The sequence below is a fragment of the Leucoraja erinacea genome, unplaced genomic scaffold (genome assembly GCF_028641065.1).
Source record: "Leucoraja erinacea ecotype New England unplaced genomic scaffold, Leri_hhj_1 Leri_67S, whole genome shotgun sequence".
In the NCBI taxonomy this organism is placed as follows: domain Eukaryota; kingdom Metazoa; phylum Chordata; class Chondrichthyes; order Rajiformes; family Rajidae; genus Leucoraja; species Leucoraja erinaceus.
This window is the reverse complement of record NW_026576597.1, coordinates 290634-316685: the sequence shown is the minus strand read 5'-3', so window position 1 is coordinate 316685 and position 26052 is coordinate 290634. Positions and strand designations below refer to the sequence as shown.

At 46.7% G+C, this 26052-nt stretch overlaps 1 protein-coding gene across 1 annotated transcript; it reads left to right on the top strand.

The window, feature by feature from the left end:
- Positions 1-473: 473 nt before the first annotated feature.
- Positions 474-21957, top strand: LOC129694464 (nuclear factor 7, brain-like). The gene is made up of 6 exons (XM_055631181.1): positions 474-943; positions 9736-9831; positions 13284-13517; positions 17245-17267; positions 18637-18752; positions 21023-21957. The coding sequence occupies exons 1-6, from the start codon at positions 764-766 to the stop codon at positions 21565-21567; spliced, it is 1194 nt and encodes a 397-aa protein (XP_055487156.1). The 5' UTR covers positions 474-763; the 3' UTR covers positions 21568-21957.
- The last annotated feature ends 4095 nt before the right edge of the window (positions 21958-26052 follow it).

Here is a 26052-nt window from a genome sequence, read left to right as displayed (position 1 = left end):
ATTTACTAGAATGTTGCCTGGGTTTCAGCAACTAAGTTACAGAGAAAGGTTGAACAAGTAGGGCTTTATTCTTTGGAGCGCAGAAGGTTAAGGGGGGACTTGATAGAGGTTTTTAAAATGATGAGAGGGATAGACAGAGTTGTCGTGGAAAAGCTTTTCCCACTGAGAGTAGGGAAGATTCAAACAAGGGGACATGACTTGAGAATTAAGGGACTGAAGTTTAGGGGTAACATGAGGGGGAACTTCTTTACTCGGAGAGTGGTGGCTGTGTGGAATGAGCTTCCAGTGAAGGTGGTGGAGGCAGGTTCGTTTTTATCATTTAAAAATAAATTGGATAGTTATATGGACGGGAAGGGAATGGAGGGTTATGGTCTGAGCGCAGGTGTATGGGACTAGGGGAGATTATGTGTTCGGCACGGACTAGAAGGGTCGAGATGGCCTGTTTCTGTGCTGTAATTGTTATATGGTAAGCAAGAATGTAATTGTTCTACACAAAAAAGCTGGAGAAACTCAGCGGAACAGAATGTCGTTGTTCTGTTCCCGGTGTGAATGACAATTAAAGACTCGACTGCTTGGAGCCCAGAGTGCCGGCGGCCACGGGTCGGGGACGTACAGAGAGGGGAGGGCAAGTCTGGCAGTCCCAGTGACATCTGATGCAGCGGGAGAAGGGGAGAGGGGGGATCGGGTTACTGCAACAGCGGCCCCGGGTTACCGGACCCGCCGGCTATAAGTGTCGGGCTGTTGCCCGAGCGGGGAGCACAAGATGCCGCGGGCAGCGGGGAGCGGGGAGCAGCCAGCCGGAGCTCAGTGCCCGGAGCACGGCGAGGAGGTAGAGCTGTACTGTACCCAGGACAAGAAGCCCCTGTGCCGACTGTGTGTGGAGGGCGGCCGGCACAGGGGCCACTCCATCAGCCCCGTCAATGAGTCCATCCGCGTCTACCAGGTAGGAGAAGCGAGGCATCGCCTACCGGGACATCCCTAACCCGGGACATCCCTAACCCGGGACATCCCTAACCCGGGACATCCTTCACCCGGGACATCCCTCACCCGGGACATCCCTAACCCGGGACATCCTTCACCCGGGACATCCCTCTCCCGGGACATCCCTCTCCCGGGACATCCCTAACCCGGGGACATCCCATCACCCGGGACATCCTTCACCCGGGACACCCCTCCCCCGGGACCTCCCTCCCCCGGGACATCCCTACCCCGGGACATCCTTCACCGGACATCCCTCTCCCGGGACATCCCTAACCCGGGACATCCTTCACCCGGGACATCCCTCTCCCGGGACATCCCTCTCCCGGGACATCCCTAACCCGGGACATCCTTCACCTGACATCCCTCTCCCGGGACATCCCTACCCCGGGACATCCCTCACCCCCGGGACATCCCTAACCCCTGACATCCCTCACCCGGGACATCCTTCACCCGGGACATCCTTCACCCGGGACATCCCTAACCCTGGACATCCCTAACCCGGGACATCCCTCACCCGGGACATCCCTCACCCGGGACATCCCTAACCCGGGACATCCCTCACCCGGGACATCCCTCACCCGGGACATCCCTCACCCGGGACATCCCTCACCCGGGACATCCCTCACCCGGGACATCCCTAACCCGGGACATCCCTAACCCGGGACATCCCTCACCCGGGACATCCCTCACCCGGGACACATCCCTCACCCGGGACATCCCTCACCCGGGACATCCCTCACCCGGGACATCCCTCACCCGGGACATCCCTAACCCGGGACATCCCTCACCCGGGACATCCCTCACCCGGGACATCCCTCACCCGGGACATCCCTCACCCGGGACATCCCTAACCCGGGACATCCCTCACCCGGGACATCCCTCTCCCGGGACATCCCTAACCCGGGACATCCCTAACCCGGGACATTACTAACCCGAGACATCCCTCACCCGGGACATTACTAACCCGGGACATCCCTCACCCCCGGGACATCCCTCTCCTTCACCCGGGACATCCCTCACCCGGGACATCCCTCACCCGGGACATCCCTCTCCCGGGACATCCCTAACCCGGGACATCCTAACCCGGGACATCCTTCACCCCGGGACATCCCTCTCCCGGGACATCCCTAACCCGGGACATCCTTCACCCGGGACATCCCTAACCCGGGACATCCCTAACCCGGGACATCCCTCTCCCGGGACATCCCTAACCCGGGACATCCCTCACCCGGGACATCCCTAACCCGGGACATCCCTCTCCCGGGACATCCCTAACCCGGGACATCCCTCACCTGACATCCCTCACCCGGGATCCCTCACCCGGGACATCCCTCACCCGGGACATCCCTCACCCGGGACATTCCTAACCCGGGACATCCCTCACCTGACATCCCTCACCCGGGACATCCCTCACCCGGGACATCCCTAACCCGGGACATCCCTCACACCCGGGACATCCTTCACCTGACATCCCTCACCCGGGACATCCTTCACCTGACATCCCTCTCATATAACCATATAACAATTACAGCACGGAAACAGGCCATCTTGGCTCTACAAGTCCGTGCCGAACAACTTTTTTTCCCTTAGTCCCACCTGCCTGCACTCATACAATAACCCTCCATTCCCTTCTCATCCATATGCCTATCCAATTTATTTTTAAATGATACCAATGAACCTGCCTCCACCACTTCCACAGGAAGCTCATTCCACACCGCTACCACTCTCTGAGTAAAGAAGTTCCCCCTCATATTACCCCTAAACTTCTGTCCCTTAATTCTGAAGTCATGTCCTCTCGTTTGAATCTTCCCTATTCTCAAAGGGAAAAGCTTGTCCACATCAACTCTGTCTATCCCTCTCATCATTTTAAAGACCTCTATCAAGTCCCCCCTTAACCTTCTGCGCTCCAGAGAATAAAGACCTAACTTGTTCAACCTATCTCTGTAACTTAGTTGTTGAAACCCAGGCAACATTCTAGTAAATCTCCTCTGTACTCTCTCTATTTTGTTGACCCTCACCCGGACATCTGTCACCCAGACATCCCTCACCCTCAAGATTCAAGATTCAAGATAGATTTAATTGTCACGTGTGCCTGATGGCACAGTGAAATGAATTTCCATACAGCCATACAATAAAAATCAACAGGACACAACACACTATAGGGTTTGACATAAAACATCCCCACACAGCAGAATCAAAGTTCCCCACTGTGTGGGAAGGCACCAAAGTCAGTCTCTTCCTCCACTGTTCCTCGTGGTCAGGGCCTCCCCGTGCCCTCCGCAGTTGCCGCTACGGGCGGCCCAATGTTCAGGACCGCTCGCCGGGGTGTTGTTAGTCCGACGTCGGGGCTGCGGGACGTCCTCAGCGGCGTGGACACAGAGTCGGCCCCCTCCTAGCGGAGTCTGCGGCTCCCATCTACACTAGTCCCATTTGCCTATGTTTGGTCCATGTTCCTCTAAACCTGCCCTATCCATGTACTTGTCTAAATGTTTTTTAAATGTTGGGATATTCCCTGCCGCGACTACTTCCTCCAGCAGCTTATTCCATACACCCACCACCCTTTGTGTGATAAAGTTACTCCTCACATTCGTATAAATCTTTCCCCCTTCACCCTGGGCCAGCGACTCTGTGCCTCTCATGATTTAAGACATTGCAGTCAACTCAATCTCTCCCCTTATGGAAAATCAGACGTGTCTGGAACCAGTCCGCTGAATCTTTGCTGCAGCCGCTCAAGGGCAGGGGAGTAATGATAAAATAATCTAACTTGGATGACCTGAAATTAAAGCATATAATTAGTTAGTTACCCAAGTGTAGCTAATTTCAAACTTCAATTACTAGATCTAAACATCTATCCATTTCTTAATAAATGATTAACATTTTTAAATAGCCCTAGTGTCCAAATAATATTCATAAATAATTCACAATAAAACATGATTTTGAAATCTCATTTACATTAATTTATAGGCCAAATGGAAGGAATTTAGTGTTCAATTGCTGTAAATTAAAGTCCATTTTAAATCAGCTTTCTAGTGGGATCCTATGAACGCGCTGGTTTAGAACGTTCACATTGCGGTGGATTTGTGCCCTCAAATGCCCAGAAAAATACTGCGGGATATAATGGGGCCAAAATGAGCTACTCGCAATAATAAACTTGTATAAAGGGTTCAAAAGAAGCCCTTTTTAATGTAAAACTAAAGTACATACCTTTAATTGTTTGCTTTATAAAACCCTGGGGCTGCGAGAGGTCGCGGGTTTAGAGAGTGATTTTTAAACTACTATAACTATTATACAAGGCCATAAAAACTAATATTAACTTTTGCGACGGGGTCTTTCAGCGATTTTTCGTTAATGATTTACTAGGCTGAACATTTTCGATTGCAACAGCCTAGAGAAAATCGCGTTTTAAACCCGCCCCCTCTAAACAGCGCCAAAATCACACACACGGGGTGGGGCAGATTCTCAGCGACGCTTCAGGTATGCTTTGCAACATGCCTAGTAACAGGATCGGTTCGAGTCAGCGTGGATTTACGAAGGGTAAATCATGCTTGACTAATCTGGAATTTTTTGTGGCTGTAACTGGGAAATGGACAAGGGAGAGTCAGTGGATGTAGTGTACCTCGACTTTCAGAAATCATTTGATAAGGTCCCACATAGGAGATTAGTGGGCAAAATTAGGGTACGTGGTATTGGGGGTAGAGTGCTGACATGGATAGAAAATTGGTTGGCAGACAGGAAACACAGAGTAGGGATTAACGGGTCCCTTTCAGAATGGCAGGCAGTGACCAGTGGGGTACCGCAAAGCTCGGTGCTGGGACCGCAGCTATTTACAATATACATCAATGATTTGGATGAAGGGATTCAAAGTAACAGCAAATTTGAAGATGACTCAAAGCTGGGTGGCAGAGTGAACTGTGAGGAGGATGCTATTAGAATGCAGGGTGACTTGGACAGGTTGGGGGAGTGGGCAGATGCATGGCAGATGAAGTCTAATGTGGATAAATGTGAGATTACCACTTTGGTATCAAAAACAGGAAGGCAGATTACTATCTAAATGGCATCAAGTTGGGAAAAGGAGAAGTACAACAGGATCTGGGGGGTCCTTGTGCATCAGTCTATGAAAGTAAGCATACTGATGTTGAGACAGGTCTGAGGGGCTGAGTGGCCTACTCTGGTTCCTACTTTAGTTTCAGATACAGAGTAAAAATAGGCCCCTGTGCTCACAAGTCCATGCCGACCATCACCCATTCACACTAGTTTCATGTTATTCCACTTTCCCATCCACATCAGGGGCTACATCTTGGCAGGACAAATCAAAATAGGACGTACATGGTAAATGGTAGGGAATTGAAGAATGTAGGTGAACAGAGGGATCTGGGAATAACTGTGCAAAGTTCCCTGAAAGTGGAACCTCGTGTAGATAGGGTGGTAAAGAAAACTTTTGGTGTGCTGGCCTTTATAAATCAGAGCATTGAGTATAGAAGTTGGGATGTAATGTTAAAATTGTGCAAGGCATTGGTGAGGCCAATTCTGGAGTATGGTATACAATTTTGGTCGCCTAATTATAGGAAGGATGTCAACAAAATAGAGAGAGTACAGAGGAGATTTACTAGAATGTTGCCTGGGTTTCAGCAACTAAGTTACTGAGAAAGGTTGAACAAGTTAGGGCTTTATTCTCTGGAGCGCAGAAGGTTAAGGGGGGACTTGATAGAGATTTACTAGAATGTTGCCTGGGTTTCAACAACTAAGTTACAGAGATAGGTTGAATAAGTTAGGTCTTTATTCTCTGGAGCGCAGAAGGTTAAGGGGGGACTTGATAGAGGTCTTTAAAATGATGAGAGGGATAGACAGAGTTGATGTGGACAAGCTTTTCCCTTTGAGAGTAGGGAAGATTCAAACAAGGGGACATGACTTGAGAATTAAGGGACTGAAGTTTAGGGGTAACATGAGGGGGAACTTCTTCACTCAGAGAGTGGTAGCGGTGTGGAATGAGCTTCCAGTGGAAGTGGTGGAGGCAGGTTCATTTTTATCATTTAAAAACAAATTGGATAGTTATGTGGACGGGAAGGGAATGGAGGGTTATGGTCTGAGCGCAGGTATATGGGACTAGGGGAGATTATGTTTTCGGCACGGACTAGAAGGGTCGAGATGGCCTGTTTCCGTGCTGTAATTGTTATATGGTTATATGGTATAAAAAACAGGAAGGCAGATTACTATCTAAATGGCATCAAGTTGGGAAAAGGGGAAGTACAACGGGATCTGGGGGTCCTTGTGCATCAGTCTATGAAAGTAAGCATACTGATGTTGAGACAGGTCTGAGGGGCTGAGTGGCCTACTCTGGATCCTACTTTAGTTTCAGATACCGAGTATCACCCATTCACACTAGTTTCATGTTATTCCACTTTCCCATCCACATCAGGGGCAATTTACAGCGGATCAATTAACCTACAAACCCGCACGCTCTGGGATGTGGGAGGAATCCGACCCCAAAAGTCAGCCATTACTTCTCTCCAGAGATGCTGCCTGTTCTGCTGAGTTACTCCAGCAGTTTGAGTCTATCTTCGGAACCCAGAGGAAACCCATGCAGCCACAGGGACAGCGTACACGCTACACATTCAGACAAGGCCCAAGGTCTGAAAAAGGGTCTTGACTCGAAACGTCACTCATTCCTTCTCTGCAGAGATGTTGCCTGTCCCGCAGAGTCACTCCAGTGTTTTGTGTCTATCTTCGGTTTAAACCAGCATCTGCAGTTCCTTCCTCCACAGAATCAAACCCGGGCCTCAGGTGCTATGAGGCAGCAGCTCTACCCGCTGCACCACTGTGTGTGTGTACTTTTTAATTTTACTTTTATTCTTTTTATTTGAATGTAATATTTGATTTGATTTTCTCAAGCTTGCTGTTAAGTAATAATTCCTATCCCTTGGCCCTGCGTTATTCACTGATCTCCCCCAGCCCATCTATTGCAACAACCTCAGCTGTCGTGTTCTTCCAGCCCAAGGCTGTTGCTCATCATCCACTTTCAGCTCACCAGCAGCAGCAGCTGTACTAACAGCTGCCACTGCCGTCTACTCCTTCAACCACTCTGCTCTCTGCTCTTTCAAAACCCTTCTTAAATCACATCTCGGTGACCTTGCCTTTCTCATTTGTCCCCAGAGCCTCTGTCCCTGTTTGTACTAGTTATTGTTTAGTTTAGTTTAAAACAGGGCCTTCACCCCACAGTGTCAAACCAGCAATCCCCGTGCACTAGCACTATCCTATACATATTTACATTCACAGTCATACACCACGGAGACAGGCCCTTCAGCCCAACTTGTCCAAACTGACCCAGTTGCTTAACCAAGCCTAGTCCAGGTCCTCTAAACCGTTCCTATCCATGTACCTGTCTAAATATCTTTTAAATGGCAAAAACGGGAAAGCAGACTAGAGGAGGATGCTAGGAGACTGCAAGGTGACTTGGATAGGCTGGCTGAGTGGGCGAATGTTTGGCAGATGCAGTATAATGTGGATAAATGTGAGGTTATCCATTTTGGTGGCAAAAACGGGAAAGCAGACTATTATCTAAATGGTGGCCGATTGGGAAAGGGGGAGATGCAGCGAGATCTGGGTGTCATGGTACACCAGTCATTGAAGGTAGGCATGCAGGTGCAGCAGGCAGTAAAGAAAGCGAATGGTATGTTAGCTTTCATTGCAAAAGGATTTGATTATAGGAGCAGGGAGGTTCTACTGCAGTTGTACAGTGTCTTGGTGAGACCACACCTGGAGTATTGCGTACAGTTTTGGTCTCCAAATCTGAGGAAGGACATTATTGCCATAGAGGGAGTGCAGAGAAGGTTCACCAGACTGATTCCTGGGATGTCAGGACTGTCTTATGAAGAAAGACTGGATAGACTTGGTTTATACTCTCTAGAATTTAGGAGATTGAGAGGGGATCTTATAGAAACTTACAAAATTCTTAGGGGTTGGACAGGCTAGATGCAGGAAGATTGTTCCCGATGTTGGGGAAGTCCAGGACAAGGGGTCACAGCTTAAGGATAAGGGGGAAATCCTTTAAAACCGAGATGAGAAGAACTTTTTTCACACAGAGAGTGGTGAATCTCTGGAACTCTCTGCCACAGAGGGTAGTTGAGGCCAGTTCATTGGCTATATTTAAGAGGGAGTTAGATGTGGCCCTTGTGGCTAAGGGGATCAGGGGGTATGGAGAGAAGGCAGGTACAGGATACTGAGTTGGATGATCAGCCATGATCATATTGAATGGCGAATGGTGCAGGCTCGAAGGGCCGACTGGCCTACTCCTGCACCTAATTTCTATGTTTCTAAATGTGGTAGATGTACCCCTCTCTACCACTTCCTCTGGCTGCTCGTTTCAGATATCCACCACCCTCTGTGTGAAAAAGTTATTCCCCAGATTGCCCTTTTGATTTTTAAATCAGACATATGATACGATACGATAGAACTTTATTTATCCCAGGAGGGAAATCTATGTGCCAACAGTCATAAGAAACACAAACGACATGAAACATGATATTAATGTGACGAGTGGAAATGCTTGGGGATATGCAAGGATTGGGGAGCGGGAGTCAGTCTCAGTCTACCCCATGATGTGGGGTTGCGGGTAATGAAGTAGAGTTTCAAAGTCTACAGAGAGATTTATGCCAGTTGGAAGAGTGGGCTGAAAGATGGCAGATGGAGTTTAATGCTGATAAGTGTGAGGTGCTACGCCTTGGCAGGACAAATCAAAATAGGACGTACATGGTAAATGGTAGGGAATTGAACAATGTAGGTGAACAGAGGGATCTGGGAATAACTGTGCACAGTTCCCTGAAAGTGGAATCTCATGTAGATAGGGTGGTAAAGAAAGCTTTTGGTGTGCTGGCCTTTATAAATCAGAGCATTGAGTATAGAAGTTGGGATGTAATGTTAAAATTGTACAAGGCATTGGTGAGGCCAATTCTGGAGTATGGTGTACAATTTTGGTCGCCTAATTATAGGAAGGATGTCAACAAAATAGAGAGAGTACAGAGGAGATTTACTAGAATGTTGCCTGGGTTTCAGCAACTAAGTTACAGAGAAAGATTGAACAAGTTAGGTCTTTATTCTTTGGAGCGCAGAAGGTTAAGGGGGGACTTGATAGAGGTTTTTAAAATGATGAGAGGGATAGACAGAGTTGACGTGGAAAAGCTTTTCCCACTGAGAGTAGGGAAGATTCAAACAAGGGGACATGACTTGAGAATTAAGGGACTGAAGTTTAGGGGTAACATGAGGGGGAACTACTTTACTCAGAGAGTGGTAGCTGTGTGGAATGAGCTTCCAGTGAAGGTGGTGGAGGCAGGTTCGTTTTTATCATTTACAAATAAATTGGATAGTTATATGGACGGGAAGGGAATGGAAGGTTATGGTCTGAGCGCAGGTATATGGGACTAGGGGAGATTATGTGTTCGGCACGGACTAGAAGGGTCGAGATGGCCTGTTTCCGTGCTGTAATTGTTATATGTTATATATGTTATAGATGCAACTAATGATTTTTAATGTATCTTGGTACACGTGACAATAAAAAAACGAAACTAACAGATCATTTCCATTAGGAACAATGAAACAGGCCCTTCATCCCACCTTGTCCATGCCTACCTAATTGGCATACTGGGCTAGTCCTTTGCCTGCATGTGGCCCATAGCCTTCCAAACCATTCCTATTCATAGATCTGTCCAAATGTCTTATTTTTCCCAACAGCTTAATGAAATGGTTTCATTGCAATTCCAGAATGAATTGAAGACCACTCTTGACAGCCTGAAGGAGAGGAAGGCAGTGTTTACTGTGATTATGGACAATCAGCAGCGCAAGATCTCAGCACTCAAGGTAAGATTAGTGAACGTGACTTTATTGGTCAGTGCTTAGTTGTAGCACGGTGGCGCAGCGGTAGAGTTGCTGCCTCACAGCGCCAGGGACCCGGGTTCAATCCCGACTACGGGTGCTGTCTGTACGGAGTTTGTACGTTCTCCCCGCGACTGCCTGGGCTTTCACTGAGCTCATATGTTTCCTCACATTTATCCACATTATACTGCACCTGCCATGCATCTGCCCACTCACCCAACCTATCCAAGTCACCCTGCAGCCTCATAGCATCCACATCGCAGCTCACACTGCCACCCAGCTTTGTGTCATTCACAAACTTGGAGATGTCACATTTCATTCCCTCGTCTAAATCGTGAATATATATATTAAATAATAAGTGGGGTCCAAGCACCGAGCCTTGCGGCCCCCACTGGTCACTGCTTGCCATTCTGAAAAGGACCCGTGAATTCCTACTCTTTGCTTCCTGTCTGCCAACCTCTTCTCTATCCATGTCAATACCCTACCCCCAATACCATGTGCTCTAATTTTGCCCGCTAATCTATTGTGTGGGACCTTGTCAAAGGTTTGTTGAAAGTCCAGATACACCACATATACTGGCTTTCCCTTATCCATTCCATTGACATGGGCATCACACGCCTCAGCACTCGTGAGTAAGGCAAGGCAGCGCCACCTCAGGCAATTGAGGAAATTCAGAGTGTCTCCGAGGATCCTCCAGTGCTTCTACGCAGCGGCGGTGGAAAGTATCTTGTCCGGGAACATCACCATCTGGTTTGGGAATTGCTCTGCCAAGGACAAGAAGGCTCTGCAGAGAGTAGTGTGTTCGGCCGAACGTACTATGGGAACTTCACTCACCCCCCTGCAGGAACTATACAACAGGAGGTGCAACTCCAGAGCAAATAAAATCATGGGAGACCCCTTCCACCCCTGCAACGGACTGTTCCAGCTGCTACGGTCAGGCAAACGCCTCCGTTGCCATGCAGTGAGAACGGAGAGGTTGAGAAGGAGTTTCTTCCCAGAGGCAATTCGGACTGTAAACGCCTATCTCACCAGGGACTAACTCTACTGAACGTTTTTCCTTCCATTATTTATTATGTAAAAGAATATGTGTGTTATGATTGTGTTTATAATTTGTTTGGTTGTTTTGTTGTTTGTCTTTTGCACAAAAGTCCGCGAGCATTGCCACTTTCATTTCACTGCACATCTCGTATGTGTATGTGACAAATAAACTTGACTTGACCATTCCACTTGTTACATCCTCAAAAAATTACAGAAGATTACTCAAGCATGATTTCACCTTCATAAATCCATGCTGACTTTGACTGCTTTCCAAATGACATCTTTACTAATCGACTCCATCATCTTCACCACTACTGACGACAGGCTAACTGGTCTATAATCCCCTGTTTTCTCTCTCCCTCCTTTCTTAAAATGCGGGTTTACATTGGTTACCCTCCAGTCCACAGGAATCAAGAGAACATTGGAAAATGATCACTAATGCAACCATGATTTCTAAGGCCACCTCCTTGAAGGATCTTTGAAACAGCAATGGCAGGCTTGTGACCTTCCCTAATGACACAGGAGTGTTGTTCTCTTACCCATGAGTCAGAGTATGATATCAAATCCCTCTACAGAGACCTGAACACTCAAGCACTTAAACTGAGCACACATTCCTAGCACAGTACTAAGTGAGTGCTAAACTATTTGAAGTGCTGGTTTTTAGAATCAGAGAGTCATTGAGTGATACCGCATGGAAACAGGCCCTTCGGCCCAACTTGCTCACTGTCCCAGCTACACAAGTCCCACCTGCCCATGTTTCACCCATGTCCTACCAATGTACCTCTCTTAAACTTTGGGATAGTCCCTGGCTCTCTGGCAGCATGTTCCAGATTGCTATTAAATCTTTTCCCCGTCACCTTATATCTATGTTCTCTGGTTGATTCACCTACTCTGGGCAAGAGACTCTATGTATTTACCTGATCTATTCTGCTCATGATTTTATACACCGTTATAAGATCACCCCAGCGCTCTAAGGAATATAACCATTTAACCATATAACAATTACAGCACGGAAACAGGCCATCTCGGCCCTACAAGTCCGTGCCGAACAACTTTTTTCCCCTTAGTCCCACCTGCCTGCACTCATACCATAACCCTCCATTCCCTTCTCATCCATATGCCTATTCAATTTATTTTTAAATGATACCAATGAACCTGCCTCCACCACTTCCACTGGAAGCTCATTCCACACCGCTACCACTCTCTGAGTAAAGAAGTTCCCCCTCATGTTACCCTCATGTTACCTCTCAGTTCCCCCTCATATGGGAATAGATTCCCACTCCCAGCCTACTCAACCTCTCCCTATAGCTCAGACCCTCTAGCCCTGGCAACATCCTTGTAAATCTTCTCTGTACCCATTCCAGATTGACAACATCTTTTCTATCACATGGGGCCCAGAACTGAACACAATGTTCTAAATGTGGCCTCACCAACATCTTGTACAACTGCAACGTGACCTCCCAACTTCTATACTCAATACTCTGACTGATGAAAGCCAATGTGCCACAAGTCTTTTTGTATGCATGCCTACCTTCAATGACTGGTGTACCATGACACCCAGGTCTCGCTGCATCTCCCCCTTTCCCAATCGGCCACCATTTAGATAATAGTCTGCTTTCCCGTTTTTGCCACCAAAATGGATAACCTCACATTTATCCCCATTATACTGCATCTGCCAAACATTTGCCCACTCACCCAGCCTATCCAAGTCACCTTGCAGTCTCCTAGCATCCTCCTCACAGCTAACACTGCCCCCCAGCTTAGTGTGATAAAGGTGCTCCTCAGGTTCTTAGATCTTTCCCGTCTCACCTTAATCCAATGTCCCTAGTTCTTGACCCCCAAGCCCAGGTAAAAAGACTGTGCATTCACCCGATATTTTCCCCTAATGATTTTATACGCCTCTATAAGATCACCCCACAACTTCCTGCGTTCCAAGGAGTTGAGCCCTGGCATGCCCAACCTGGTGTATCTGGACTTCCAGAAGGCTTTCGACAAGGTCCCACGTAAGAGATTAGTATACAAACTTAAAGCACACGGCATTGGGGGTTCAGTATTGATGTGGATAGAGAACTGGCTGGCAAACAGAAGCAAAGAGTAGGAGTAAACGGGTCCTTTTCACAATGGCAGGCAGTGACTAGTGGGGTACCGCAAGGCTCAGTACTGGGACCCCAGCTATTTACAATATATATTAATGATCTGGATGAGGGAATTGAAGGCAATATCTCCAAGTTTGTGGATGACACGAAGCTGGGGGGCAGTGTTAGCTGTGAGGAGGATGCTAGGAGACTGCAGATTGGGAGTAGGGGAGAAATCACAACCTAACCCTAACCCTAACCCTAACCCTAACCCCTAACCCTAACCCCTAACTGACCTCTCTGACCTCTGCCTTGCCTCTGTAGGGCACGGTGGAGAGCTTGGGCCGCCAGGTGACGGAGGATTTTGCAGCCATGAGGCGGTTGTTGGACGAGAGGGAGCGGGCAGTGCGGAGGGAGCTGGCAGTGTACGTGGGCAGCCTGGTGCAGCCGCTGGAGGGGAACCTGCGGGTGATTCAGCGGGCACTCATCACCGTGCAGAAGGACATCATCCAGTGCCAGGCCGTGGTCAACCAGTGGGACAGTCTGCGCTTCCTACAGGTACCCGTCTCTCTGCCTCTGTCACCCTCTGTAGCGCAGTGTGGCCTAGTCACGGGGAGAACGTACAAACTCCACACAGACAGCACCTGCAGTCAGGATCAAACCCGGATCGCTGGTGCTGCAAGGCAGCAACTTACCGCTGTGCCACCGTGCCGCCCCAGGTTTGAGCCTGTTGACAATAGACAATAGACAATAGGTGCAGGAGAGTAGGGAAGATTCAAACAAGGGGACATGACTTCAGAATTAAGGGACTGAAGTTTAGGGGTAATATGAGGGGGAACTTCTTTACTCAGAGAGTGGTAGCGGTGTGGAATGAGCTTCCAGTGAAAGTGGTGGAGGCAGGTTCATTGGTATCATTTAAAAATAAATTGGATAGGCATACGGATGAGAAGGGAATGGAGGGTTATGGTACGAGTGCAGGCAGGTGGGACTAAGGGGAAAAAAATTTGTTCGGCATGGACTTGTAGGGCCGAGATGGCCTGTTTCCGTGCTGTAATTGTTATATGGTTATATGGTTATGGTATGAGTTCAGGCAGGTGGGACTAGGGGAGAATATGTGTTCGGCACGGACTAGAAGGGTCGAGATGGCCTGTTTCCGTGCTGTAATTGTTATATGGTTATATGGTTTTAAAGTTGGAAATTCTGATCTGTTAAAGTTGTAAATTCTGAACATGATGCCAAGACCAACTCTTATCTGCCTGCACGTGACACATATCCCTCCATTCCCTGCCTTTCCAAAGTCAAATGCCACGATAGTTTTTGCCTCCAAGTCAAGTCAAGTCAAGTCAAGTCAAGTCAAGTTTATTTGTCACATACACATATGAGATGTGCAGTGAAATGAAAGTGGCAATGCTCGCGGACTTTTGTGCAAAAGACAAACAACAAAACAACCAAACAAATTATAAAAACAATCATAACACACATATTCTTTTACATAATAAATAATGGAAGGAAAAACGTTCAGTAGAGTTAGTCCCTGGTGAGATAGGCGTTTACAGTCCGAATTGCCTCTGGGAAGAAACTCCTTCTCCACCACCACCCCTGGCTGTGTGTTTAGGCAGTCAGCACTCTCTGTGTAAAAACATATCCCACATATCTGCCTCCTGCCCCTCTACCCTTCTCACCTTAAAAGCTATGCCCTCTACTATGTCATTATTCCACTCTGAGTAAAAGCTTCTGACTGTCTACCCTATCCATGCCACCCCGTAGTTTTATATACTTCCATCAGTTCCCCCTCAAGCTCCGGCATTCCAGAGAAAACAATCCAAACCTGTCCAACCTTGTTGTTCATACGCCCCTAATCAAGGCAGCATTCTGGTAAACCCTGCACCCTTTCCAAAGCCTCCATATCCTTTTTGTAAAGGGTCAACCAGAACTGGTCGCTATACTCCAAATCCCAGACTGCGACATAATCACTTCCTGACTTTTATACTCCATGCCATATAACCATATAACCATATAACAATTACAGCATGGAAACAGGCCATCTCGGCCCTACAAGTCCGTGCCGAACAACTGTTTTTCCCCTTAGTCCCACCTGCCTGCACTCATACCATAACCCTCCATTCCCTTCTCATCCATATGCCTATCCAATTTATTTTTAAATGATACCAACGAACCTGCCTCCACCACTTCCACTGGAAGCTCATTCCACACCGCTACCACTCTCTGAGTAAAGAAGTTCCCCCTCATGTTACCCCTAAACTTCTGTCCCTTAATTCTGAAGTCATGTCCTCTTGTTTGAATCTCCCCTATTCTCAGTGGGAAAAGCTTGTCCACATCAACTCTATCAATCCCTCTCATCATTTTAAAGACCTCTATCAAGTCCCCCCTTAACCTTCTGCGCTCCAGAGAATAAAGACCTAACTTATTCAAACTGTAACTTAAAGACCTAACTTATTCAATCTATCTCTGTAACATGCCCCGTAAATATGAAGGCAAACATACCATATGACCTTCGATTTTCCAGCATCTGCAGTTCCTTCTTAAACATATGACCTCTTTATCACTCTTATCCACTTCTTTATTTGCCCATTTCTGTAGCTGTAGGAAATTGAGTCAAGCAGCGTATTTTGCATGGGCAGCTTACACCCCAGCGGTATAAATATTGATTTCTCTAACTTGTAACCCTAGCTTTCCCCATCTCCATCCCCCACCCCCCTTTCTAATTCTCCGACCAGTACGACAGACCCCCCATTTTCTATCTGTATGCCTGGTTGTCACCTTCTTCGAGTGAACTATGATCTATTCCACATTTTGACCTCTGTGATGTCTCCTTTTCACACCTTACACTTCCTTATATTTGTGTATGGTTGGGTATTAATTGTGGAGTAGCAAGATGGATTCAACAGTGGCTGAATGGGAGATGCCAGAGAGTAATGGTGGATGGTTGTTTGTCAGGTTGGAGGCCAGTGACTAGTGGGGTGCCACAGGGATCTGTGTTGGGTCCACTGTTGTTTGTCATGTACATCAATGATCTGGATGATGGTGTGGTTAATTGGATTAGTAAGTATGCAGATGATACTAAGATAGGTGAGGTTGTGGGTAATGAAGTAGAGTTTCAAAGGCTACAGAGAGATTTATGCCAGTTGGAAGAGTGGGCTGAAAGATGGCAGATGGAGTTTAATGCTGATAAGTGTGAGGTGCTACATCTTGGCAGGACAAATCAAAATAGGATGTACATGGTAAATGGTAGGGAATTGAAGAATGTAGGTGAACAGAGGGATTTGGGAATAACTGTGCACAGTTCCCTGAAAGTGGAATCTCATGTAGATAGGGTGGTAAAGAAAGCTTTTGGTGTGCTGGCCTTTATAAATCAGAGCATTGAGTATAGAAGTTGGGATGTAATGTTAAAATTGTACAAGGCATTGGTGAGGCCAATTCTGGAGTATGGTGTACAATTTTGGTCGCCTAATTATAGGAAGGATGTCAACAAAATAGAGAGAATACAGAGGAGATTTACTAGAATGTTGCCTGGGTTTCAGCAACTAAGTTACAGAGAAAGGTTGAACAAGTTAGGGCTTTATTCTTTGGAGCGCAGAAGGTTAAGGGGGGACTTGATAGAGGTTTTTAAAATGATGAGAGGGATAGACAGAGTTGACGTGGAAAAGCTTTTCCCACTGAGAGTAGGGAAGATTCAAACAAGGGGACATGACTTGAGAATTAAGGGACTGAAGTTTAGGGGTAACATGAGGGGGAACTTCTTTACTCAGAGAGTGGTAGCTGTGTGGAATGAGCTTCCAGTGAAGGTGGTGGAGGCAGGTTCGTTTTTATAATTTAAAAATAAATTGGATAGTTATATGGATGGGAAGGGAATGGAAGGTTATGGTCTGAGCGCAGGTATATGGGACTAGGGGAGATTATGTGTTCGGCACGGACTAGAAGGGTCGAGATGGCCTGTTTCCGTGCTGTAATTGTTATATGTTTATATGTATCCCTCTCCCCTAACTCCCAGTCTGAAGAAGTGTTTCGACCACAAACGTCACCCATTCCTTCTCTCCAGAGATGCTGCCCGTCCCGCTGAATTACTCCAGCATTTTGTGTTTACCTTCGGGGTAAACCAGCATCTGCAGTTCCTTCCTGTACTTGCAGCATCTGTGGTGGGAAAGGAATTGTTGATGTTCTGGATCGAGATCTCTCCTCAGGACAAATATCAGTTTTATCAAATATCTGCCTTTTCACAAGTTATTGAATATAATCGTCAAATATTTTCTTCTGTTGTTTTTAGGAGTTCAATTGGCTGAGAGAAAGGTACGTGTGTCTCTCTCTTTCATATTCCATTGCCTGTGCCACCTGGAGGCTGTTGGCCACAGCTTCATAGAGGCAGACAGCACTGAAACAGGCCCTTCGGCCCAACTGAGCCATGCCGACCAAGGTACCCCACCTAGTCTAGCCCCATCAGCCTGTGTTTGGCACATATCCCTCAAAACCTTTCCTATCCATGCACCTGTACACCATACTCCAGATTTAGTCTCACCAATGCCTTGTACAATTTTAACATTACATCCCCGCTTCTATACTCAATGCTCTGATTTATAAAGGCTAGCATACCAAAAGCTTTCTTTACCACCCTATCTATATGAGATTCCACCTTCAAGGAACTATGCACGGTTATTCCCAGATCCCTCTGTTCAACTGTATTCTTCAATTCCCTACCATTAACCATGTACGTCCTATTTTGATTTGTCCTGCCAAGGTGTAGCACCTCACACTTATCAGCATTAAACTCCATCTGCCATCTTTCAGCCCATTCTTCCAAATGGCCTAAATCACTCTGTAGACTTTGGAAATCCTCTTCATTATCCACAACACCCCCTATCTTGGTATCATCTGCATACTTACTAATCCAATTTACCACCCCTTCATCCAGATCATTGATGTACATGACAAACAACAAAGGACCCAACACAGATCCCTGAGGCACCCCACTAGTCACCTGCCTCCAACCCGACAAACGGCCATCCACCATTACCCTCTGGCTTCTCCCATTCAGCCACTGTTGAATCCATCTTCCTATTCCTGCATTTATACCCAACAGTTGAACCTTCTTAACCAACCTTCCATGAGGAACTTTGTCAAAGGCCTTACTAAAGTCCATATAGACAACATCCACTGCTTTACCCTCGTCAATTTCCCTAGTAACCTCTTCAAAAAATTAAAAATAAATTGGATAGGCATATGGATGAGAAGGGAATGGAGGGTTATAGTATGAGTGCAGGCAGGTGGGACTAAGGGGAAATGATTGTTCGGCACGGACTTGTAGGGCCGAGATGGCCTGTTTACGTGCTGTAATTGTTATATATGTTATTAACTCCTCTGACAGCTCGTTTTAATACATACAATACATGAAAAACGTTGCCCCTCAGATTCCTGTGAAATCTCTCCAGACACTGCACAACGGAGAAAACTGTACAAGTGGCCGTCTCCCTGATGGAGCTGCCATCTCCATGCTCTGCCTGAGGGGAGGACAGTCTCTGCCATCGTTCCCCCACCCCCAGCACCCAATCCCCACTCCCTGTATTCACACCCCCCCCCCTCCCCCCCACTCATTCCCACCCCCTTTCACCCCCCCTCTGCTCGCTGCTTCCCAGCTCACCGCTCCTCCTCTCCCCATCGACAGGCCCCGCGAGGAGGTTCACTGTCCGGCTGCCATCTCTGCCCAGCCGTGCCTGGGCCTCTTCAGAGGGCCGCTGCAGTACCGTGTGTGGAAGGAGATGAGGAGCTGCATCAGCCCAGGTAACGCACCTGCATGTCCCGCATGCTTTAGCTCACGGAGAGGTACAACTGGGCACAGGGGCAGGGCACTCACCCATCAGCAGCCCCACCACCATGGGGTCTGTCATTATGCATCACCCATAGTGAAAGCACACCAACGCCTCTACTTCCTTGGTAGTGGGGAAACTGCTAGAGTCAGTTATCAAAGATGGGATAGCAACACATTTGGAAAGTGGTGAAATCATTGGACAAAGTCAGCATGGATTTACTCATTGGACAAAGTCAGCATGGATTTACGAAAGGTAAATCATGTCTGACAAATCTTATAGAATTTTTCGAGGATGTAACTAGTAGCGTGGATAGGGGAGAACCAGTGGATGTGGTGTATCTGGACTTCCAGAAGGCTTTCGACAAGGTCCCACATAAGAGATTAGTATACAAACTTAAAGCACAAGGCATTGGGGGTTCAGTATTGATGTGGATAGAGAACTGGCTGGCAAACAGGAAGCAAAGAGTAGGAGTAAACGGGTCCTTTTCACAATGGCAGGCAGTGACTAGTGGGGTACCGCAAGGCTCAGTACTGGGACCCCAGCTATTTACAATAAATATTAATGATCTAGATGAGGGAATTGAAGGCAATATCTCCAAGTTTGCGGATGACACTAAGCTGGGGGGGCAGTGTTAGCTGTGAGGAGGATGCTAGGAGACTGCAAGGTGACTTGGATAGGCTGGGTGAGTGGGCAGATGCATGGCAGATGCAGTATAATGTGGATAAATGTGAGGTTATCCATTTTGGTGGCAAAAACAGGAAAGCAGACTATTATCTAAATGGTGGCCGATTGGGAAAAGGGGAGATGCAGCGAGACCTGGGTGTCATGGTACACCAGTCATTGAAAGTAGGCATGCAGGTGCAGCAGGCAGTGAAGAAAGCCAATGGTATGTTAGCTTTCATAGCAAAATGATTTGAGTATAGGAGCAGGGAGGTTCTACTGCAGTTGTACAGGGTCTTGGTGAGACCACACCTGGAGTATTGCGTACAGTTTTGGTCTCCAAATCTGAGGAAGGACATTATTGCCATAGAGGGAGTGCAGAGAAGGTTCACCAGACTGATTCCTGGGATGACAGGACTGTCTTATGAAGAAAGACTGGATAGACTTGGTTTAAGCGCTCTAGAATTTAGGAGATTGAGAGGGGATCTTATAGAAACTTACAAAATTCTTAAGGGGTTGGACAGGCTAGATGCAGGAAGATTGTTCCCGATGTTGGGGAAGTCCAGGACAAGGGGTCACAGCTTAAGGATAAGGGGGAAATCCTTTAAAACCGAGATGAGAAGAACTTTTTTTCACACAGAGAGTGGTGAATCTCTGGAACTCTCTGCCACAGAGGGTAGTCGAGGCCACAGTTCATTGGCTATATTTAAGAGGGAGTTAGATGTGGCCCTTGTGGCTAGGGGATCAGGGGGTATGGAGAGAAGGCAGGTACGGGATACTGAGTTGGATGATCAGCCATGATCATATTGAATGGCGAATGGTGCAGGCTCGAAGGGCCGAATGGCCTTACTCCTGCACCTAATTTCTATGTTTCTATGTTTCTATGTGTCTATGTTTCTATGTTTCTATGTGTCTATGTGTCTATGTGTCTATGTGTCTATGTCTATGTCTATGTGTCTATGTGTCTATGTGTCTATGTTTCTATGTGTCTATGTGTCTATGTGTCTATGTGTCTATGTGTCTATGTGTCTATGTGTCTATGTGTCTATGTGTCTATGTGTCTATGTGTCTATGTGTCTATGTTTCTATGTGTCTATGTTTCTATGTGTCTCTATGTGTCTATGTGTCTATGTGTCTATGTTTCTATGTGTCTATGTTTCTATGTGTCTATGTTTCTATGTGTCTATGTGTCTATGTGTCTATGTGTCTATGTCTATGTGTCTATGTGTCTATGTCTCTATGTGTCTATATCTCTATGTGTCTATGTTTCTATGTGTCTATGTGTCTATGTGTCTATGTGTCTATGTGTCTATGTTTCTATGTGTCTATGTTTCTATGTGTCTATGTGTCTATGTTTCTATGTCTCTATGTGTCTATGTCTCTATGTGTCTATGTGTCTATGTTTCTATGTGTCTATGTGTCTATGTGTCTATGTGTCTATGTGTCTATGTGTCTATGTGTCTATGTTTCTATGTGTCTATGTTTCTATGTGTCTATGTTTCTATGTTTCTATGTTTGTATGTCAGCGGGACCACATGCCTGGGAGCAGCCGTGTGACATCTCCCCTTCTCCCCGCCCCAGTGCCAGCGTCGCTGAGCTTGGACCCGGACACCGCCAACGCCTGGCTGGAACTGCGGGCGGATCTTGCGGCTGCCGGCCTGGGCGACAACTGCCGCCCTCTGCCCACCAACCCGCGGCGATTCGACCCTTCACCGTGCGTGCTGGCCAGCGAGGGCATGGAGGGCGGCCGCCACTACTGGGAGGTGGAGGTCGGGGACAAGACGGAGTGGGCGCTCGGGGTGGCGAGGGAGACGGCGGAGAGGAAGGGTCACCTCACCCTCTCCCCCCAGGACGGCTACTGGGCCGTGTGGCTACGCCGGGGCGTGGATTACCGGGCGCTCACCTCGCCCCCAACCCGCCTGCTCCCCGCCCTCCGCCCTTCCCGGCTGGGCGTGTACGTGGACTACGAGGCCGGGCAGGTGTCCTTCTACAATGCTCGCGACATGTCCCACCTCTACACCTTCTCCGCTGCCTTCACCGAGAAGATCTACCCCTTCTTTAGCCCGGGGATCCGGGACGGGGGTGAGAACCGGGCCCCGCTCACCCTGTTCCACCTGCGGCTGTAGACTGTCTCTTCCACCCGGCCTGGCCCAGCCTGGCCCGGGACACCGGTCTACAAGGCGGCTTCCTCCCTGTGAGACAGGGGATGCATTGTGTTAGCAATGGTTTATAGACGGGGGATGTGTTAGCATTGGTTTATAGACGGGGGATGCATTGGGTTGAGAAGGAGTTTCTTCCCAGAGGCAATTCGGACTGTAAATGCCTATCTCACCAGGGACTAACTCTACTGAACGTTTTTCCTTCCATTATTTATTATGTAAAAGAATATGTGTGTTATGATTGTGTTTATAATTTGTTTGGTTGTTTTGTTGTTTGTCTTTTGCACAAAAGTCCGCGAGCATTGCCACTTTCATTTCACTGCACATCTCGTATGTGTATGGACAAATAAACTTGACTTGACTTGACTAGCAGTTCTGCAGTTGTACAGAGCCCTAGTGAGACCACACCTGGAGTATTGTGTGCAGTTTTGGTCCCCTAATTTGAGGAAGAACATTCTTGCTATTGAGGGAGTGCAGCGTAGGTTTACTAGATTCATTCCCGGGATGGCGGGACTGTCACATGCTGAGAGAATTGAGCAGCTGTGGGCTTGTATACTCTGGAGTTTAGAAGGATGAGAGGGCATCTCATCGAAACATATAAGATTGTTAAGGGCTTGGACACGCTAGAGGCGGGAAACATGTTCCCGATGTTGGGGGAGTCAAGAACCAGGGGCCACACAGTTTAAGAATAAGGAGTAAGCCATTTAGAACGGAGACGAGGAAACACTTTTTCTCACAGAGAGTGGTGAGTCTGTGGAATTCTCTGCCTCAGAGGGCGGTGGAGGCAGGTTCTCTAGATGCTTTCAAGAGAGAGCTAGATACTCTGGCCAGGGGCCCCCTTACTTGCGGGCCCAATTGGGAGCAATCGATCCAGTCGGATTAAGGCCGGCCCTGCCGAGGTACAGGGAAAAGCTATGTTGTCCGTATAGACTAAATAGTACATGAATACAATTAGTTCAAACACAAATACAATAGGTAGACCAAAGGGGAAGATACAGAGTGCAGAATATGGAGTGTAGAACAGTCAACATGGATTTGTGCCTGGAAGGTCATGTTTGACTAATCTTTTTGAATTTTTTGAAGAGGTTACTAGGGAAATTGACGAGGGTAAAGCAGTGGATGTTGTCTATATGGACTTTAGTAAGGCCTTTGACAAGGTTCCTCATGGAAGGTTGGTTAAGAAGGTTCAACTGTTGGGTATAAATGCAGGAATAGCAAGATGGATTCAACAGTGGCTGAATGGGAGAAGCCAGAGGGTAATGGTGGATGGCTGTTTATCGGGTTGGAGGCAGGTGACTAGTGGGGTGCCTCAGGGATCTGTGTTGGGTCCTTTGTTGTTTGTCATGTACATCAATGATCTGGATGAAGGGGTGGTAAATTGGATTAGTAAGTATGCAGATGATACCAAGATAGGGGGTGTTGTGGATAATGAAGAGGATTTCCAAAGTCTACAGAGTGATTTAGGCCATTTGGAAGAATGGGCTGAAAGATGGCAGATGGAGTTTAATGCTGATAAATGTGAGGTGCTACACCTTGGCAGGACAAATCAAAATAGGACGTACATGGTAAATGGTAGGGAATTGAAGATTACAGTTGAACAGAGGGATCTGGGAATAACCGTGCATAGTTCCTTGAAGGTGGAATATGGAATAGATAGGGTGGTAAAGAAAGCTTTTGGTATGCTAGCCTTTATAAATCAGAGCATTGAGTATAGAAGCTGGGATGTAATGTTAAAATTGTACAAGGCATTGGTGAGACCAAACCTGGAGTATGGTGTACAATTTTGGTCGCCAATTATAGGAAGGATGTCAACAAAATAGAGAGAGTACAGAGGAGATTTACTAGAATGTTGCCTGGGTTTCAACAACTAAGTTACAGAGAAAGGTTGAATAAGTTAGGTCTTTATTCTCTGGAGCGCAGAAGGTTAAGGGGGGACTTGATAGAGGTCTTTAAAATGATGAGAGGGATAGACAGAGTTGACGTGGACAAGCTTTTCCCTTTGAGTATAGGGAAGATTCAAACAAGAGGACATGACTTCAGAATTAAGGGACAGAAGTTTAGGGGTAGTATGAGGGGGAACTTCATTACTCAGAGAGTGGTGGCTGTGTGGAATGAGCTTCCAGTGGAAGTGGTGGAGGCAGGTTCGTTGGTATCATTTAAAAATAAATTGGATAAGCATATGGATGAGAAGGGAATGGAGGGTTATGGTATGAGTGCAGGCAGGTGGGACTAAGGGAAAAAAAGTTGTTCGGCACGGACTTGTAGGGCCGAGATGGCCTGTTTCCGTGCTGTAATTGTTATATGGTTATATATGTATATGAAGGAACTGCAGATGCTGCGTTACACTGCAGACAGACACAAAATGCTGCAGTAGCTCAGCGGGACAGGCAGCATCTCTGGAGAGAAGGAATGGGTGACATTTTGGATCGACACCCTCTCTCAAAGTCTGTAGTAGGGCCTCGACCCGAAACATTACCCTGTCCTTCTCTCCAGCGATGCTGCCTGTCCCGATGAATGGAGTACATAGTTCTCAGCATTGTAGAGCATCAGCTCCAGAGACAAAGTCCAATGTCCGCAGTGGGGTAGAGGTGAATGGGACAGTACCCTAGCTTATGGAAGGGCCGTTCAGAAGCCTGATAACACAGGGGAAGAAGCTGTTCCTGAGTCTGGTGGTGTGCGCTTTCAATAGGTATGTTACAAAACCTACCTGAATCGTCGTGGAGAATCTGCCCCAGGCCGTGTGTGTGATTTTGGCGCTGTTTAGAGGGGGCGGGTTTAAAACGCGATTTTTACTAGGCTGTTCCAATCGAAAATGTTCAGCCTAGTAAATCATTAACGGAAAATCGCTGAAAGACCCCGTCGCAAAAGGTATTATTAGTTTTTATGGCCTTGTATAATAGTTATAGTAGTTTAAAAATCACTCTCTAAACCCGCGACCTCTCGCAGCCCCAGGGTTTTATAAAGCAAACAATTAAAGGTATGTACCTTATTTTTACATTAAATGGGGCTTCTTAAGAACCCTTTATACAAGTTTACTATAGCAAGTAGCTCATTTTGGGCTCTTTATATCCCGCAGTATTTTTCTGGGCATTTGAGGGCACAAATCCAGCGCAATGTGAACGTTCTAAACCAGCGCTTTCACAGGAACCCACTAGAAAGCTGATTTAAAATAGACTTTAATTTACAGCAATTGGACACTAAATTCCTTCCATTTGGCCTATAAATTGATGTAAATGAGATTTAAAAATCATGTTTTATTGTGAATTATTTGTGAATATTATTTGGACACTTAGGCTATTTAAAAATGTTAATCATTTATTAAGAAATGGATAGATGTTTAGATCTAGTAATTGAAGTTTGAAATTAGCTACAATTGGGTAACTAACTAATTATATGCTTTAATTTCAGGTCATCCAAGTAAGATTATTTTATATTTGTTTCAGAATGGTTCAATCTATGATAACTGAAAATTTCATTCAGTTCTCTTAATTTTTAAGAAGGTTATGGGCTTTTGACTGTCCACGATCACAGCTTTTTTGTTATGTCCATAGAAAATCAATAGGGAACAAGATGCTAATTTCCGAGTATGAAAATGGCCATAACTTATTTATTACTTGAGATATGAAAGTGAATTAGGTGTCAAATTTAACTTATTGTTATGCTTTATCTGATGGGATAAATTGCAGACTTGATTTTTTAAATCTCAAAATTGTGTAACATTGCTACTTTCAAGCTTCTGTACCTTCTGCTGGACGGGAGCAAGGAGAAGAAGTAATGACCGGGGTGGGACAGGGACAAGTCTTTAATGATGTTGGCTGCTTTCCCGAGGCAGCGTGAAGTGTAGATGGAGTTGATGGTGGGGAGTGTGGTCTGTGTGACGGACTGGGCTACATCTACAACTCTCTGCAGCTTCTTGCTGTCTTGGGCAGAGCTGTTCCCAAACCAAGCTGTGGTGCATCCCGACAGTGTGTTTTCTGTGGTGGATCTGTAGACTTTTAATAATAATAATAATAATAATAATAATAATAATTTTATTTATAGAGCACTTTAAAAACAAACATAGCTGCAACAAAGTGCTGTACATCACTAATCATTGACAAAAAAGTTAATACACACCAAAAATAACAATGAAAAGAAATAGTAGGAAAAGACATGTAAAATAAAGAAACATCAAAAACACCACAAACAGAAGCAAAGCCTCAGGCAAGGTCAAAAGCCAGGGAGTACAAATGTGTTTTAACACTGGATTTGAAGATGGACAGTGAGGGGGCCTGTGTGATGTGCAACGGCAGGGTGTTCCAGAGTGCCGGAGCAGCAACAGAGAAGGCTCTATCCCCTCTGAGCCTCCGACTAGACCTCAGTACCTCCAGGAGCAGCTGACCAGCTGACCTGAGGGACCGGGCAGGAGCGTATGGGTGGAGCAGCTCAGAGAGGTAAGGCGGGGCGAGCCCA

What these genes read in the sequence shown, in the direction of transcription:
- LOC129694464 (XM_055631181.1), top strand. Translation starts at nt 764, where the DNA reads ATGCCGCGGGCAGCGGGGAGCGGGGAGCAGCCAGCCGGAGCTCAGTGC. An exon ending in AGTCCATCCGCGTCTACCAG is followed by an intron (nt 944 to 9,735) that starts GTAGGAGAAGCG and finishes TTGCAATTCCAG; the next exon opens with AATGAATTGAAGACCACTCT. An exon ending in ACAGTCTGCGCTTCCTACAG is followed by an intron (nt 13,518 to 17,244) that starts GTACCCGTCTCT and finishes TGTTGTTTTTAG; the next exon opens with GAGTTCAATTGGCTGAGAGA.